Raw genomic sequence first — 17,701 nt, forward strand, 5'->3', positions numbered from 1 at the left:
TCGGCAGGCCCGAGGCGGAGGCAGGCGGGGGCGGCCCGGGGCGCGGGCGCCTCGCGGGTCACGCGGGGGTCAAGCCCTGCGCTGCCCTGTGCACCGCCTCCGGCCCACGGAGCTCCCAGGTTTTCGGAGCCTGGGCCGCACCTTGGAGGACGCAGGGGCCACGGAAAGGACAGGTGTGACTGGGGAGAGCAGCGGGGAAGCGCTAAGGAGGCCGGGCGCGGAAGCCCGGGGCGAGGCCCAGGCGCCTCCGCCGCGTTGGCTGCTGCTCGCGGCTGGAGCTGCCGGGGCTGCGGCCACCGCCTCCTCCGGGCGGGCGCGGGCGGGCGGGCGGGCGGAGCGGGGGACTCTCCCGGCGCTGACATTTGCAGGCTGCCCTCCTGATTGGTCCCCTCGCCGAGCTGCTCACGGGTTCATTCAACTGTTAAGCACCTCCCCGTCTCTCTAAAGGACATTATAATGCAAGAAGCCCCCTTTTTAACCACAAACCGAATTTTCTTTCATTTAGGTGATCTATATATATCTATATCGTATAGCTTATAGCTTATATCTATTTTAAATAACTTAAAGCCGCTAAAATTTGGGGGGGAACAGCTTTCGCCCTGGAGCGGTGCGCGATGCTGTCTCACGCCGACCTCCTGGACGCCAGGCTAGGTGAGTGCGCGCCTCTCGCCCGGGCAACCAGGAGAAGCCGGGGCAGGAAATTGTCAATTTGTTCCTTATTTTACCTTAATGCGCCCTAAATGGACTAATTTCTTTAAAAGTAATTGTGCTGCATTAAAGTTTAATTTGATTTAACATCGTCTTTAAAAAAAATCTATGGAATATGTAGATCCAAAAAAGGACTAGGGAAATGTTGTTACTTTTTGTTTTTCCTTTTTCCCCCTTCCTCCCTCTCCCTTATTATTATTAAATTTTTTTTGAACTGTGATCTACCCTGAGATAATTTGTTAGGAGGTGTTTTTCTTTTTCTCTTCCCCCTCCTGTTTGCTTTGACTTGGGATTTTATTTCTCCCCCTTTTTTCTCTCTGTCCCTATTCCCTCCTTCTCTACCCCTCATCTGAGTATGGTTGAATTTGTAAAAATCTGACATCAAACGAGAAGCCGCTGCAATCAAGGCGGATTTTCTAAGTGTGTTCATTGAAAAAGGAGAAAAGCCAAATTCATCCCCACAGGCATTCCCGCCTGCAAGGGACTCAGCGTTGCCAATGGCTGAGAGGAACGCGCTTTTTTATTTCTCCGGAAAGAAAAGTTGAATTCTCGAAAGTTTGATTCACTGTTCTGTCTATAGAGTTTCCTTGAGTTTCCTTAATGCGGTCTGCGTTGCTGGGCTCTGGGTTTCCGGTTTGGGAATCTTTGGTGATGGATGTGACTCCATTTTCCAAACACTTTCTCTGATTTGAGGGGGAGGCGGAGCTGATTTGGGTTGATTTCAGAGGGCGGAAGGCTTGGAGAATTATTTATCTTCCAAAAGTGAGAGGTAATCGGCCGAGGGCCGGAGGTAGAGTTCGCTAAGCTGCCCAGACGCAGGTGGGGCAGCGACCAAGGAATCATTTAATTTTCTTTCTTTCTTTTCTGCCCCCTCCACCCGGTGCAAGGATTGCTCTCGCGTTCCTGGGGCGTCAGGGGTACGGTTCATGAAAGGGACTCGGAGGCAGGTTTCTTTGCCGGGACTGGGAGTGTTTCATTGCGGGAGATACGAAAGCATGTGCTGTTTACTCCGGGAGCTGGCTGCGGACAGAGGGAATGGGGCCGGGACGTGGCCTTCACGCCTGGCCGTCCAGATTCCGGGGAGGCCAGCAGAACAGCCCCGGAGTTTCCTCCGTAGGGCGACCTGGGGCGCGGAGGGAGCCGAGGACGGGGCTGCAGGAGGACCGCGCGGTGAGGACAGCCCCTCCTGGCCGGGCCGGGCGGGTAGTGATGGAGATCCCCTTGCCTCCTCAGGTATGAAAGATGCTGCCGAGCTTCTGGGCCACCGGGAGGCGGTGAAGTGTAGGCTGGGCGTGGGGGGCTCCGACCCTGGGGGCCATCCGGGGGACCTAGCGCCCAGCTCCGACCCAGTCGAGGGAGCCACTCTGCTGCCCGGGGAGGACATCACCACAGTGGGCTCTACGCCGGCCTCGCTGGCGGTGAGCGCAAAGGACCCGGACAAGCAGCCGGGGCCCCAAGGCGGCCCGAACCCCAGCCAAGCCGGCCAGCAGCAGGGCCAACAGAAGCAGAAGCGCCACCGGACGCGCTTCACCCCGGCGCAGCTCAACGAGTTGGAGAGGAGCTTCGCGAAGACTCACTACCCCGACATCTTCATGCGCGAGGAGCTGGCGCTGCGTATCGGGCTGACGGAGTCCCGAGTGCAGGTACACCGGGCGTGGGCGCGGGGGCAGAAGCCCAGGAGGGGGGCGACTGGGGCCAAGGAAGCGGGGCCTTTGCCCGGCCGGGGGGCCTGGGCTTGCGCTTCGGCGGCCTGTGAGTTCCACGGACAGGCAGGGCCCCGATCTCCCGCCAGCACAGCCACATTCCCACAGAAATGGCTCAAAAGCGAAGCCGGCGTCGTTCGACTGTCAGGTCGTCGGGTTCGTCCTGAGAAGGGGAGCTCCGCGTCTCCCGGCCTCCGCGTCTCCCTGGCGGCCACGCTGAGCGCGCGCCTCCACCGCAGCTCGAGTTATTGACAAGTATTTCATTACCCCGTAACGAGCTTGTGTTAGGCGTCTGGATAAATGGGGGAATGCAACAATTACACCGAAAACTTGAAAGGGGGAGAAAATAAGACATAGTGGCACCTTCAAAAAGAATCCACACCTGCGTTTCACGGTGTAGCTTTATTCTCCTGAATATCACCCTCCCACCGCTCTCAGGCAAAATACCCCTTGCTTTGATGCTTGCAAAGGCTTTAAACTTTGATGGTCTACCGGGGCACTGAGGGCGGCTGGAGAGATCCCCCCAGTCTGTGAGCCCTGGTTTTCCCCTAAGGAAACTGGGGATGGCGTTGGGGGAGGGATGAAGGCTTTCTGTCGTAGATATCCGATCTGAAGAAGGGACATTTAGGGCAGGAAAGATTGACAGATACTAGACGAAATCATTACTCACCCCTTGTTCTCATCCAACGACCCTCCAAGTTGTAAATTATATATAACTTACAAAGTCACACCTATAACTTTCCTGAAAATTGGGGAAAACAAGTATAAGCCCAGGCATCTCAGGGTTTTTTTTTTCTTTTCGCTTTTTGGAAGAATGAAAACAATATACCATATTTTATGGATAAGCGCTGGAGGTGAAATTCCAAGGCGCACAGTTAGTCTTGAGCTATCCAGGGTTCTGAAAATCTTCCTTTCCTGTCTCGGACGTGGTATTTTCCCTCCGTCATGCTGGGTGTCAATTATAGCTCTAGGTGCTTTAACAAATTAAGTTTAAAGATCTCAGCTACTTTACATTTGATCTAAGCAGTAAGAGACAAGGGGGCCCATAATCACAGTGTTGAATATTTCTGTCTCTGTGCGACATTTTAAAGATAGTCTAACCTGGAAAATAGCATGTGCTTCTGTTCTAAATAGTCAGCAAGTGAGTATCATCATTGGGGACTTAAAGTCGTCAGATTAATAAAGAAATAATCGAGGTATAATATAGATGAGTATTTTTCCTCAATAGAAGTCTGGGTGGTTTCATTAGTGAACTTTGGAAGCCCTGAACCATGGGGGCCATTGAAATGAACACCCAGAGTGTTCATTGCATTGTGCAGCTATATATTATTAATTCTTTAAAAAAATTTTTTTGCCTACCTTCTCTTTTTTAAATCTGAAGTTGAGTCCAAACCTTAACAGAAATATACAATTTCAATACATCCATTACTGCTAATGATAATACTGGCTTGTTAAAATCTTGTAGGTTCAAAATTCATAAATTTGCTTTTTCTCCCTCAAGAGAAATACTACCTAATAATTTTTGTTTTAAAGAGTAAAATGCTGTTGCTTAATGCTTAGACATAATGGTAATTAGTTTAAATTAAAATAGAACTTAGAATCACAAATAAAATATAATTGGACAACTGACTTTATGAAAAAAGAAAATGAGGTCTATTAAACTTTATTAGGTCTTCCAAAGGTTAATGGCAGTGATTCTTTTAATAGAAAAAGTTGTAAATGAAATAAAATACAAACTATGTAATAGAAACAGTTATTTTCAAAAAGTACACAAAAGAATAATCAAGAAGAAAAAGACAAAGTACTTTAATTGTTCTAGCATAATGTTCAACAAAAGATAATAGCTTGAGGCTGCTGATAGGAACAATTTAATAGAATGGCAATTTCAATATTTTTAAAAATAATGTTTCATAGTTTAAAAAGTAATCAGATCAACATAACCTTCTTAATTAACATTTCAGAATGATTAACATTATGTAATGTAATGCAAAAATAATTTATGGAAAATGTATTTACTTCACAATTCACTGTACCATTGCTCCTTGACCAAATTCAAATTAAATAGTAATTGGTTTATGTTCTTATATGATGAGTACTTCATAGTTTTCCTTATAGTTAACAGATTGCCACACATTCTTTTCAGTGTGTAGGCCACTGCACTGATTAAAAATGATCTAAACATTTAATTTATTAGAATTCTATGTTTTTAAAGATGCTTTTAAATTCTGGACTAACTGATCCAACATACTTATTTTTATCTCTATCTGGTATATATCATGCTTATAAGTATTTATTAAAGCACCTCTATTCACATGGAGGCCAGTTCCATGTCTGATATCGCTCCCTTTTTCTGGCTAGTGTAATAAAACCATTCCTTTTATAGCATGCCATTATTAGAAACCAATTTCAGAATTATTTATAACCTGGAATGGCTTATTAAGCAGCAATGCGAGAATCATGCAAATTACGCGATCAAATGCAATATAATAAGCATAATCATTAGTCTCTAGCACGGATTAATTAACTTTCAATATTTTATTTACATAAAAACCAAATCAGTGAAATAACTTCTGCACAGTCAGGCTTGCCTTTCAATATTTTATACGAACAAAAATAATGTGCTGTAATTCCATTGACCGTGTCCCCCAGAATGGCCCTGTCACCTGCCACATCTTAATAGGGGGACAAGCTGAGAGTATTTTCTAGTTTTCTAATGGAATGAGAAATTGCATTTTCTTTCTCTCCCAGCACTATTAAAGTGTAATGAATTCGGCCCAGAGTTCACGGCTGGCTGATCGAAATGAACCTGAGATCTCGGCTTTAATACAGCTCCCCAGATTTCCTCCCAAATCTTCACATTAATCATTTGCTGGATTCCAATGAGATCTTCATAAAGCGTTTGCTTCGAGGGGGAAAAAAAAAGTAATATTCTCTCTTTCTCCCTCTCTTTCTCTATTTCTGAGCCATTTATAGTTGGGGAATTAAACGGGCTATATATTTTAAAATACATTTACAGTATGTCTATATTACTGTAACAGCAGATATCATGAAAGTGGATTTTTAAATTCCAACCTCCATTAGATTCTCACTGTTGTATTAAGCATTTTCTGAGAAGAGCTGCATTTCAAACTGAGTACAAAGTTGGCCCGTGGCTGCGGTTAATATATTTTCTGGAGTTGTCATCTGTGCATTCTCAAAATCTCCCTTAGGTTTTGCCTGCATTTTAATCCGTCATGCTCTAGTTTTCAAGTGGAAACATTCACATTTTTAAAAACATATGCATCATAGCTTGGAACGGAGGTGCTCAGACCCCATGCAGATTTTTTTCCCCAACCCCAGTAAGCCATGAAACATAAAAAATTTTGTAGCCATCATTTGACTACTAACCCTCAAACATAATTGAGCACGATTTTTCGATTATTCCTATAATATTTAGTTCTTTAACAGCTGTTCTTTTCCACCTGTGCCTGAGGTTCAGAAACCTGTCTAGCGAGTGGGTTTTCTATTTATGTTCTATGGGGGCAATCCCCCCCCCCACCTTCTTTCTTTCTTCTGCTTCTCTTTCCACTCCCCCCCCAGATGTCTGCCACTCCCATCTCCCACTGCCCATTCCAAACATTTAAACATTTTGGACTCACTGATGCTTTGCAGGATGTTAGTAGCCCATTTTTATTGATAACTTTCAAAATATATCCGGGGGCAGAATGTGAGATGGGACCATTTCAACATAGACACTGTCCCTGTCTAGAGCTCCATCCGGTCTACCTCCCCCTATTCCAGCTTTGGATGGGGAAGGCAACGTGACCTGTGACTGCAGGTCTCCTCGCTACGCTTTCCTTGGCTCCTGCGGGCTACTCTCTGCTCGAGGCCTCTAACAGCTCAATTCTCAGGCAGCGGCATTGATCCCAGTTACTATTGAGGGCCCCCGCAGCCTCATTAATCCGTCGCACCACCAACTCAAGGGGCTTTAGCAAGTAAGAGACTCGGCATCTTTATACAATCCGGAACTCAGGGTAGGCAGAAACATGGGAAATAGGGTAGAAATCAGAGAAAGATAAAATGGTGGGCAATGGCACGAGGATGGTAGCAAGGCGAGGGCCAATCCAAAGGCGGGCGATAATTCTAGATTGCAATGCCGTTCACACTGTTAAGTGTCTCCATTTGCACGGGTGTAACACAAGTCTGTGGATAGCTGGCTTACTGAGAAGGGGTCAGGTGCATCATTTATCTTGCAGAATAAATACTAAATATTAGCTTGGATTAACGGGTGAATAATCTTTTGGTAATGAATACAGTCAAATTGTGTTTGCCAAATTCTAAGAGGAGACTCAGTCAGTACCTGAGCTGTGTCTCGCATCATTTATATTTGTGCACAGTAAACCTCGGACTGACTAGATGTTAAACTGCAAGCCTGCCAGGTAGGCGTGCTGGGAATTATTTTGTTAAAAAAAAAATCAAATTCAAACATGAGGAGACGGGAAGCTACCTTGGTCAGGCAGCTTACTTGACATCTTTCAGGAGAAACTTTCCTTCCTCTGTGATAGTGGATATGCCACTAGTAGGCAAATGTCTGGTAGGTTCAGAAATTCAGGGTTACTGTGAATAAAGAACGAGTAGAAGGTTTGTTTTTATTTGGAGTATACTTTGTCAAATACACCACCTTTAAAAAGGTGTGTGGATATCGGGTCTACGCAAAATCAAATTTGATTCATGGCTAGTGTGAGCTTTATTTTTTTTTTATTTTTTTTAAATTTATTTATTTATTTATGATAGTCACACACACACAGAGAGAGAGGCAGAGAGAGAAGCAGGCTCCATGCACCGGGAGCCCGACGTGGGATTCGATCCCGGGTCTCCAGGATCGCGCCCTGGGCCAAAGGCAGGCGCCAAACCGCTGCGCCACCCAGGGATCCCTAGTGTGAACTTTAAACTTGAGTTTCTTTAATTTGTGGTCAGAAAATTTGCTTTCAGTTCATAGATGAAAAGGATGAAACAGAGAGGAGGGCTTGAGGAGTTGGAGGCCTTGTAGTCTCGGGTCCTCAGTAAGTTCCTGAAAATAGACTTGCAGGCTCCAGGGCTCGGGGCTTTGGCAGCGGGTTCCAGCGCATCTGCACAGCTCAGATGAAAGGTGCCCTTAGAGAGGTTTGAGCAGGAGGCAAGGAGACTTGTAGCAGCAGTACCAGTCACTAGGAGTCACAAGTCACAGCGGCGACCCAAACGACACCGTAGCTCAGTGCCGCTGGGTTTCCCGCATGGATCACTATATTAACCTCTCCGCACTGTCATCCGTGGCGTTAGGGGCTTTCCTTTGTCTTTCGATTTTGAAACTGGCTGTGTCGTCCACGGCCCTTCATCAATTTCCAAATTTCCAGCGTCTCTGAAATTTCTCTACCCCATCAGTGTTATAAGGCACGCTATTAAGCCACATGGGTATACATGTTTATCTTCATTTGTACACCGGTGGGTCCAATTCTGACACACGCCTGCCTGCAGACTTGCGCACGTAAGCAGTGCACGGACTGTGGCGGCGTGCAGCGGCGCGGTGTGTGCACCGAGGGTAAGCGCCCCGGGGCACTAGCGCCCAGGACCCCGGAAGGGGGCCCTTGCTCAGTGCAACCCGCCAGTTGTCTCGAGCTGCGAAGACCCGCGGCCCGGGCCGGGGGGCGGGGGGGGGGCGGCGGGTGGAGGCACGCGGGGCACGCGGGGCGCCCGCGCAGCGCTCGGGCCCGCGCCTCCGCCGGCTAACGGCGCCGTGTGTGTCTCCCGCCCCGCCCGCTCCAGGTCTGGTTCCAGAACCGGCGCGCCAAGTGGAAGAAGCGCAAGAAGACCACCAACGTGTTCCGCGCGCCGGGGACGCTGCTGCCCACGCCGGGCCTGCCTCAGTTTCCGTCGGCCGCCGCCGCCGCCGCCGCCGCCATGGGCGACAGCCTGTGCTCCTTCCACGCCAACGACACGCGCTGGGCGGCGGCCGCCATGCCGGGCGTGTCTCAGCTGCCGCTGCCGCCCGCGCTGGGCCGGCAGCAGGCCATGGCGCAGTCGCTGTCCCAGTGCAGCCTGGCGGCCGGGCCGCCGCCCAACTCCATGGGCCTGTCCAACAGCCTGGCGGGCTCCAACGGCGCGGGGCTGCAGTCGCACCTCTACCAGCCCGCCTTCCCCGGCATGGTGCCCGCCTCCCTCCCCGGCCCCAGCAACGTCTCGGGCTCGCCCCAGCTCTGCAGCTCCCCGGACAGCAGCGACGTGTGGCGGGGCACGAGCATCGCCTCCCTCCGCCGCAAGGCGCTAGAGCACACAGTCTCCATGAGCTTCACCTAATGCAGCCGCGCCCCGCCCGCCCCGCCCCCGGGGCGCCCCGACGTCCCCCGGCGAGCGCCCGGGCCCCCGCTCCCTGCCCCGGCGCCCCCCCGCCCCTCCCAGCCCCCGGCCCCGGCCCCGGCCCCTGCCACTTCCCGTCTAGCGCTCCGCTCCCGCGTTCGCCGTCGGGCTCACCCCCGCCCGCGGGCTCCAGCCGTCCCCGCCCCGGCCCCGGCCCCGGCCCCGGCCCGCGCGGCCCGCGCTCGCGCCCTCCTCCCGGCCTCCGCCTGGCGGCGCGCTCCCCTCCACCCGCCCGCGCCCGCGCCCGCGCCCGCGCCCCCGGCCCGCGCCCCCGCCCCCGCCCCTCCTCCCGCGCCCGGCCAGAAGCATCCTTCCCGCCATTTTACTTAACAGGGAGTCGACTCAGGATCTGAAATCAGACACCAATGGACTGGTTTGTGGGCAGAAACACACCCCCCGCACTCTCGCTCACTCTCAGACACTACACACACGCCCGCCCCCCCCTCCCCCGTGCACCCAGGTCACACACGCACGTGCTCAAGGGACAGCACAATGTTAGGGATTTTCGTCTTAAAGGAGGACAAGCATCTGAGGGCCCAACTGACATCACTTGGTTTACCCCTGTCTTCTCCGCCCCATTCCTGTTTCTTTCCTCTCCCGCCGCCCCACCCCTGCCCCATCCACGCAGCCCTCCGTTGGCTTGCAAGAGAACACCTTTCTCTTACTTTTGTTTTCTTAAGCACAACTGTGTGAGGTCACGGAAGGGAGGCTCCTCAGGAGGCACCTGCCGGTGGACTGGGCTGGACCGGGGTGGACTGGGGCTGGAGCGGGGCTGGACCCGGGCTGGAGCGGCCTGGAGCGGTCACGTGACGAGGAAGAGGCGCTCTCACCCATTTTGATAAGTCTTTAAAAGGAAGAATAAAGTCAAGTAAGAACATTTTCCTTTTGTAAAAGTAAAAGCCACATCTCTCTTCCGGATCCTTCAGGACTGGGGTTCGTTTGCTTCCCTTCCGTCCCTCTCTCCTCGCTGCTCTGTGCCCTAGGCTGTGTCGTGGCGGCCCGGCCTGGCCGCCCCCTGGCCGCCCCCTGGCCGCCCGGGGCACGCGGACCTCCACAGCCCTGCGACTTTGTACAGAGAAACACAATCAGCTCTTTCTGCATGTGCTGGTCAAATCCAAACCCAGAGAACAGAAGCGCTTTCGAAGAATGAACAAACATGTGAAATAGGATGTTTTGTGTAGATAAAGCATTCTTGTTACATACTGGTCAATTTGTGATATGTTTTAACTTACTGTCTGTGCTTATTTATGGAATTTGGTTTTCTTAATAAATGTTTGAGCTAATATAAAGCATATTATTTGACTTTTCCGGACAAGTTTATATCAAGTTAAATGTAAATGGTTAAAATAAAATCATTTTCAGTATGTGATACAGAGAATGATGGGTTCTGTGGTGACTGAATTTCAGGAGCCGGGCTCGCGGCCGAGGGGAGGAGAGTACAGTGGGCGGGACCCCGGAGGCCGGGTTCAGGGTCGCGCTGAGGGGCAGCCCGAGCCGGCGCCGGCGCCGGTTGGAGGCCAGGCCTCGAGGCCCGAGCCCGCAGGCCTGAAGCGGGAAGGCCTGACGGGGAGGGTCTCGCGCGAGCTCTGGGCCTCGCGAGGCTTTGGGCCGGTGGGCCTCAGCGCGCAGCCAAGGCCACGAAGGCCGCCCAGATGGCTGAGAGGCTTTTCCAGTGAGCTGTTGCCCTGGGCCGAGGGGTGGTGGCCGTCCTGGGCGGGCTCCGTGCTCCGCAGGGCAGAGAGGGCCGCAGCTCTGCCCTCCAGCGTCACCCAGAGCCACATCTGGCCGCAGGTACACAGTGGACGGGAAGGGCCCTGGTGGAGGGGTGGGGGTGGCCTCCCTCGGTGCCCTGGACCTCCGGGCCCTGCGCAAGGGGCCCCGGTTCCTCGGTGACCACGGGGACTCGGCTGGCTTCGGGACCCGGACCGGACTCCCAAGCCCTGGACGACCTGGCTTTGCGGCGTGCCCCCAGGTCTTCCTGCCTGGCCTGCACGGCTGCGGGCTCAGCCCTGCTACAGGCACGTGCTCGGAGGACGCCCCACACGGTCCCACACGGCCCCACACGGTCCCACACGGCCCCACACGGCCCCATACGGCCACCACACGGCCCGACACGGCCCCACACGGCCACTACACGGCCACCACACGGCCCCACACGGCCACTACACGGCCACCACACGGCCTGACACGGCCCGACACTGCCCCCACAGGGCCCCCACACGGCCCGACACGGCCCGACACGGCCACCACACGGCCACCACACGGCCCCACACGGCCCCGCACGGCCCACACGGTCTTGACGATGGCTGCTGCCTCGGGAGCCTGGCGGGGAAGGTTGTGGGTGTGCTTTAAACTTGGAGGCAAATCAATACCACAGGCTTTCTTTGGAAGGCTAATCAAAATCGATCTCGTGGTTTAGAATTTAAGGGCCATTATAGGCATTGAGACGCGCCCACTCCCGTGGGAAGATTTCTCATTTGGTTGCCACGGAGTATAAATCCTAAACAGACCCTTGCCCTACAGTATAGTTTTTGTACCACGGGGCTACACGTGGATTTCAGGAACTATTATAATCGTTGTTCAACTGAGAGCACACTGGAATCTCCTCGAACGCAAGGACAAAAAGGCACGATTTTCTATGATAAATATTATTTCTTCATGTTACCTTAGGAATTTTAATTAGAGGTAAAATTGGTGAGTGGGCTCACAGAATATTTAAATTCCCCTTTTCTAAAGGGTATTTTAAATCTAAGGTTAAAGTATTAACGTAAAAACAATGTTTATTCGGGATTTCATATAAAAATGGAACGTTTCTATATTTTAGAATTCTAGAATTTAGCAACATAATAACTGCATTTCTGAAATACCTGTGGTGAAAAATACCTTTTCTTGTTTTTTATTTCATCATATTCTCTCTTAACATAGTGCTGTTTTTTTTTTTTTTGAAAAAATCGAAATCGTGGCTCCTGTAATCTCAAGTCACATTTAAGAGATCAGTACAAATTACAGATTGCTTTACCAGTGAGCATGGAAGGTTGTTTACAAGGATGCTAATTTTACAGCTTTTTTATGCTGCTATAAAGCATAACTTTATGATGTAGGAATGCAATAAAGGATGCTAAATGGAATCTTTAAAAATTGTATTTCTCAAAGGCAAGGGAAATCTTTCATTTGAAAAAAAAAATGGGCCAACTCAGAACACTGATGAGAAGTTACAAATCAACTGAAGTGATAGATGCTTTCAAAGCTACTTATATTTCATAATATAGTGGTTATCAATATTATAATGGAAGTATACAGAATTTTTTCACTTGACCTGACTTTAGAATAATATTTGTTTCTATAGCAATAGATTTCTATTAAGAATCCTGAATATTTAAATATTGTGCATGCTATTAGCATAAGGGAAGGCAACCTAGTCTAAATTGTAAAAGTTGACAGTTTAGTGAGGAAAAAAAGCAGAGAATGAGAATCTCAATCATAAACCTAAAAGATTTCTACATTTTGAGGTAGGAAAAAACCCTAAAAACGAAATAATGCTTCTTATTATTTTTTTTACTCTTTTAGCAGCAACTGCCTCAAAACTATTAAAATTATAATAATAAATAATTGCATATAATAAGAGAATAAAGATGAAAGACAATAATGATGACTAATATTAGAACACAAGGTAGATAAGTACAACATACTGGTTGTTCTGCCTCTAACAAATTGTACTTTTTGTTAAGTTGCCTGTTTGGCATTGAATACCTATCACCACATGCTGGCTAGAAAAAGTCAAAGTTTATTATGATGTTACTATGTGATTGATATATTTGAATATACATATTCATCCTTGTGTGTATACACATCCTTGTGTATTTTTCTCAAGATTGGTACTGAATATATGTGGTATAATATGATGGCATAGTAATTATGTTGCACTTAGTTTACCTTTTGTTGACGGTGAAAGAAATAGGATATAGGAATTCAGCCTAATAAAGATGATGTTAGGTATTAAACACAAAATAGGATGAAGAGCAATTTGGGTAAATCAAGGTAGTTATAGATGGAGAATACAGCGGAAATTCTAACATTGGAGTAATTTATGTTTGATGTCCTCGGTGACTGCTTCCTGTAAAAAATGAAAATGTTTTTAATGTGTGCTGTGGACTTTATATTTCAATTTTTAGGATAAAGAAAAAACTTAACCCACAAAGATGTGTCTTCTAGTAATGGCAGTAGTTAACCTGTCAGTTGAAAGAATGTAACCTTCCTTTTCTCCTTTTCATGACATAAAGGTAATCTCATCTGAGGGCATTTATGTGAAGAAATAACAGCATGGCATGGTGAAACTACTGGCTCATTAATCCTGGCATCTACTTCCTACAGGGTTCCTTGATTAGTTAGATTCATTCATTGGGCATTTCGGAGTTTTTGATTTGTCACCATTGACTAGGTTCACTGAGTTCAGGCTAAATTGAGCCAGAAGCAATGTTTATTAGTAATTTTGTAGTACAGGCTACCCTAATAATTCAGCCCAAATATCTCATCTGAAAAATATCCATTCACCCTCGCTTCTAATGTGGGTTGCAGCTGTGTTCGTAGGGAATTGAAAGAATACAAGTGATTGGGCATGTCTTTTCTAAATTATTAATATGATGGCTAATAGCTGTAAACCCATCCTCATATCCAATGCAGAAATTATGATTAATTTTAAAAATAAAAGCAGCAAGAAAGAGGGGCACCCCCTGCTTGGCTCTCTGCTCTCATCAGTGCAGAGCTTTTGGTACAGGAACCATGGCCTATTTAGCATGTGGTCATTACAGAGAGAAACAGAATAATGCCTTTTGCGTTTCTTCTTGCATGCTCTCAAAAGAAGGCATGGATTTATAAGACTTACTAGAAAACACTTTTAAGGACTTTTAGGCGTGAGCTACAAAGAGGCCCTCTCTTGATTTTGACAAAGTCGTAATCAGTCTTTAAGCAGGCATAATTAGTTGTTTGTGCAGTTAAGCTGCATCTTCTGTCCACATGCTCAAATACTGCATATATCCAAGTTCGCATCTGTAAAGCCGAGCTGGATTTGAGACAGACTTGTTGCAGTTGCTCACCCTGTGCCACAATCCCTTTTAGCTGTGAGTTGAAGTAATTCACAGGTACCAGGAATAGATAATTCACCCACATGACATATAAAGTATCTGTTCTTTATATCTTTCATTGAAATGTCACAGGGCTCTATCTGCTTTTGTTCACCATCATTATTGAATCTATTTAAGATAAACTCAAACAAGGTCAGACTAAGAACTCTAGAAGCCCTTCTCATAAGATTATATGTGATGCTTATGAAATTAAAAAATAAAAATAATAGTAAAACACAAAATATAGGTATATTGACAGTGAAATAAGTTCTTTCTGGATTTTATAATTTTGAAATTCTGAATGAGTTCAGTGAGGCTTAATTGGTTTCTCTTTTTGCTGCCCTTGTTTTATTACTTATCATGTGCTTAATCTGCCACTGGTACTCCCAACAGTGATTTCAGAAATAGTATTTTCAGATGGTGTTTATTACTTTCCCTCTAGTACCTTACATTTGAACCCCTGTTTTTCAGTGTTCAGTGTACTCTCCCTTTTTAATCATAATGTCACCTTTATGAGTAGATATTGTAATCCCTCCTTTAGAGATGAAGAAATTGAAACTCATAGAGACTAAATAACTTGCCCAAGGTCATATACCCAATAAGTGGCAGAGATCATTTTTTTAAGTCAGGTCTTCAGATGTTTCAGGAATACCATTGTATATGTGACATGTAGACATTGTTCTTATTCTTAAAATATTTTCAGGGAAGAAACTAAATTGCTCCCTTTACTTAGAGGCTTAACAATCCAGCCTTGTTATTTAAACAGTAGAGATGATTTTTTTTTTTTTTAGTACAGATGATTTTTGATGGGACGTGGTAGCTACATTAAAGGTAAACATGGTTTCAAGAGTCTAAAAAAAGGCCTTTCCTCTTGAACTTTACCCACTCTGTGGAAATGAATTCAAGATGGTTCTACCAAGCGACTGAGAAGGCTTTTTATCGAGTGAAGAGTCTTTATCAGTGGAGTTGTCTTCTCGTGACAGGAGTTCCGGAGTGATGTGACAAGAAACTTGGGAACTGGCTCTGAGAGTACTTTGAGGGGTGGGTGGCATACTAAGGAAGAGGGGGTGTTCTGACTTCCACAAGAGAGAGCATCCTTGAATCCCTTGGTGCTACAGATATGTTCCTTGTCTTTCCCTGCAAGATTTTATAGGGAGATCTTTTGATGTCTTTTGATGTATTACATTAAATGGTCACAACTCCGGATAAGCTGTTTCTCTTTTTTCTGTCTTCCACATATTAGAAATCCCCTGTCCATCATGGTCATTAAATCTCAGCGTTTGAAGGGATATTTGAGATCACCTAGTCCTGGTTACTGACCACAGTTGTTTTTTTCTTTTCTTGCCAAGTGGACTTGTAGATTCTGGTAGATCACAAGACAAATCTCCAGTGTTGGCCCGACAGCCAGGAAGTCCCTCATTTTATTGACCTTGTCTGCTTTCTTTTCTTGTTTCTATATTTTTGCTTCATTAGGACTTTACATCACATATCTTAGTACTGATGATTTTTATTTTTAGTGTTCTATTACTATTTCTATCAGTGTAACACTAGGTTATGGTATGGTACCACATAATCCTACCTCTGGCTTTACACAACTGGGTTTATTTCTTGCTCACAAAAACTCCACTGTAAGTGAAGTGATTGTTGAGGACAGTTCCCCTTCATGTAGTGTGACTCAGTGATCCAAACTGTTCATTTTGTGGTTTGACTTCCTCAGTATAGGGTTTCCATCATCTTTGGGGAAGGAAAAGGGAGAGCTGGAAGGCTGTGAATTGACTCTAATGCTTTGGCCTGGAAACTTCTGCTTATGGTCCAATAAGTAAGACCTAGTCACATGATTTCCTCTAATTGCAAGAGGGCTGGCCATGGATTTTCAGTGAGTAGAAAATATCTCTGCAGTCTTACTTTCTCTGTCATAAGCAGCTGTAGCTCTCTTATTTGAAATGTTTTTCATACTTATAAGTCAACAACTACTTTTTTGTGGTTACCAGCCAAGCAGTGGAAATGGGAGTGCCAGAGAAATAGATGATGTACAGGTCCTTTAAAAAAAAATTATTTATTTATTTATTTGAGAGAGAACAAGAGAGAGAGAGAGAGGGAGAATGAGAACAAGGGGAAGGGACAGACAAAAAGAAAGAGAATCCCAAACTGACTCCCCACTTAGCGCAGAGCCTGATGTGGGGCTCAACCTCATGGTCCTGAGATCATCAGTCAAAACTGAGAGTTGGATGCTTAACTGAGCCACCCAGGTGCCCCAATGTCCAAGCTCCTGAGGAGCCTACATACAGATGGTGAGACAAGACAAATATATATATTTAAAGATTTTATTTATTTATTCATGAGAGACACAGAGAGAGAGGTAGGGACACACAGAGAGAGGCAGAGACACAGACAGAGGAAGCAGGCTCCATGCAGGAAGCCCGACGTGGGGCTCGATATCTGGTCTCCAGGATCCCACTCTGGGCTGAAGGTGGCACGCTAAACCGCTGAGCCACCAGGGCTGCCTGACAAATATATTTTTAAAAGAAAACTACACAAGACTTTTTAATGGTTTGATCAAATGCTAAGTATTCTGATTTACGTAATAAATGTAGTGGGAATGCAAAGAAGTAGGAGATCATTGGGCCTAGAATTCCTGGACAAGGCTTCCTGAGGGAGCTGAGCCTCATAGCATAGCAATGTGTCCCTTTAGGATTTTCTTCTCCAGTTACTGGCATGCTGTGACTTCTCTTTGTGGGCCTCATTTTCAGGTCGATAAAGTAGGTGTGGCATATTTATCTGTTATTACTAAGTTTTCTATTATCATCTTAAATTTGTAGCCATTGACCAGATTATGTCTATAATGACCAGGATGAGCTATGGTGGACTATTTGCCATACCCACATTAATAACCATTTATAATCTCATACAGTGTCATTACAGTATCACTGATGAATAGTATATTCACTGATGGATACAGCATCACCAAATAGATAAATTTTTGCACTGTAATTTTCCAATATCTAGGATTGACTCTGGCATATAATAGGTGCTCAATAGATGTTTATTAAGTTGAATTTAGGTCATGTGTGTCAGTGTTAAAGCTCCCAGTTTATTGCACTTGCTGCTTGTCTGTTATATCTAGGGGAGTTACCAATGAAAAATACCATATATTAAGGGGCTTATATGATTATTAAGATAAAAAAACAAATCACTCCTGACAACAAGCAAAATAATGTTTTCATTCCCATAAAAAGAGACCATTCTCATCCTACGGTGAATACAGTACTCACTTGGAGTAAACTAGTCACCCATGGGAGGCTAATTACCTTTTCCGAAGAGCCCGGCTACCATGTAGTGTCTTACAAAGATAATTTAGTAAATGATGCCCTGGTATCTTGGAAGAGTTAATATGCCACTCTTAGAAACTCCAGTGACGTATTGTTTCCCACAATAGAGGAAGGAGCACACGCTTGCCAGGAAACCTACTATCTTAGATTTCCCTGTTGGAAGACTTAAGAGCTTCATTTTCATTTTAAGCCTAGTGGCTTCTCTGAGAACTAGTTGTATGCCTTGAGACATTTCAGATTTGAAGAGTTATGATGAGAATTTTCTCCTCAGGTGTACTAATTCCATAGTAGGACCTCGAGGTTCTGGTAGGTGTTGCTTTGGATACCCTGCGTTGGAAAATTGCTGCTTCTCAAGGAGATAGTTTTCCCCTTTTACTTGTAGAAGAACAACCCTTGCCCCTATTCTGCTGTAGTTGAGGACCATGAAGATAGACAGCATGGTTTGGAAATCATAGTTGTAATCCTTGAT

General features: G+C 46.6%; 1 protein-coding gene across 1 annotated transcript; it reads left to right on the forward strand.

The window, feature by feature from the left end:
• Positions 1–502: 502 nt before the first annotated feature.
• OTP (orthopedia homeobox) lies at positions 503–8,723 on the forward strand. The gene is made up of 3 exons (XM_077859365.1): positions 503–651; positions 1,942–2,351; positions 8,193–8,723. Exons 1-3 carry the CDS (start codon positions 615–617, stop codon positions 8,721–8,723), a joined length of 978 nt encoding a protein of 325 aa, XP_077715491.1. The 5' UTR covers positions 503–614.
• Positions 8,724–17,701: the final 8,978 nt, after the last annotated feature.

This window comes from Canis aureus, chromosome 2 (genome assembly GCF_053574225.1).
Source record: "Canis aureus isolate CA01 chromosome 2, VMU_Caureus_v.1.0, whole genome shotgun sequence".
NCBI classification, from domain to species: Eukaryota; Metazoa; Chordata; class Mammalia; order Carnivora; family Canidae; genus Canis; species Canis aureus.

Coding starts and splice junctions, on each gene's coding strand:
- OTP (XM_077859365.1), top strand. CDS start 615: ATGCTGTCTCACGCCGACCTCCTGGACGCCAGGCTAG. Junction 652..1,941: donor CCTCCTGGACGCCAGGCTAG/GTGAGTGCGCGC, acceptor TTGCCTCCTCAG/GTATGAAAGATGCTGCCGAG. Junction 2,352..8,192: donor TGACGGAGTCCCGAGTGCAG/GTACACCGGGCG, acceptor CGCCCGCTCCAG/GTCTGGTTCCAGAACCGGCG.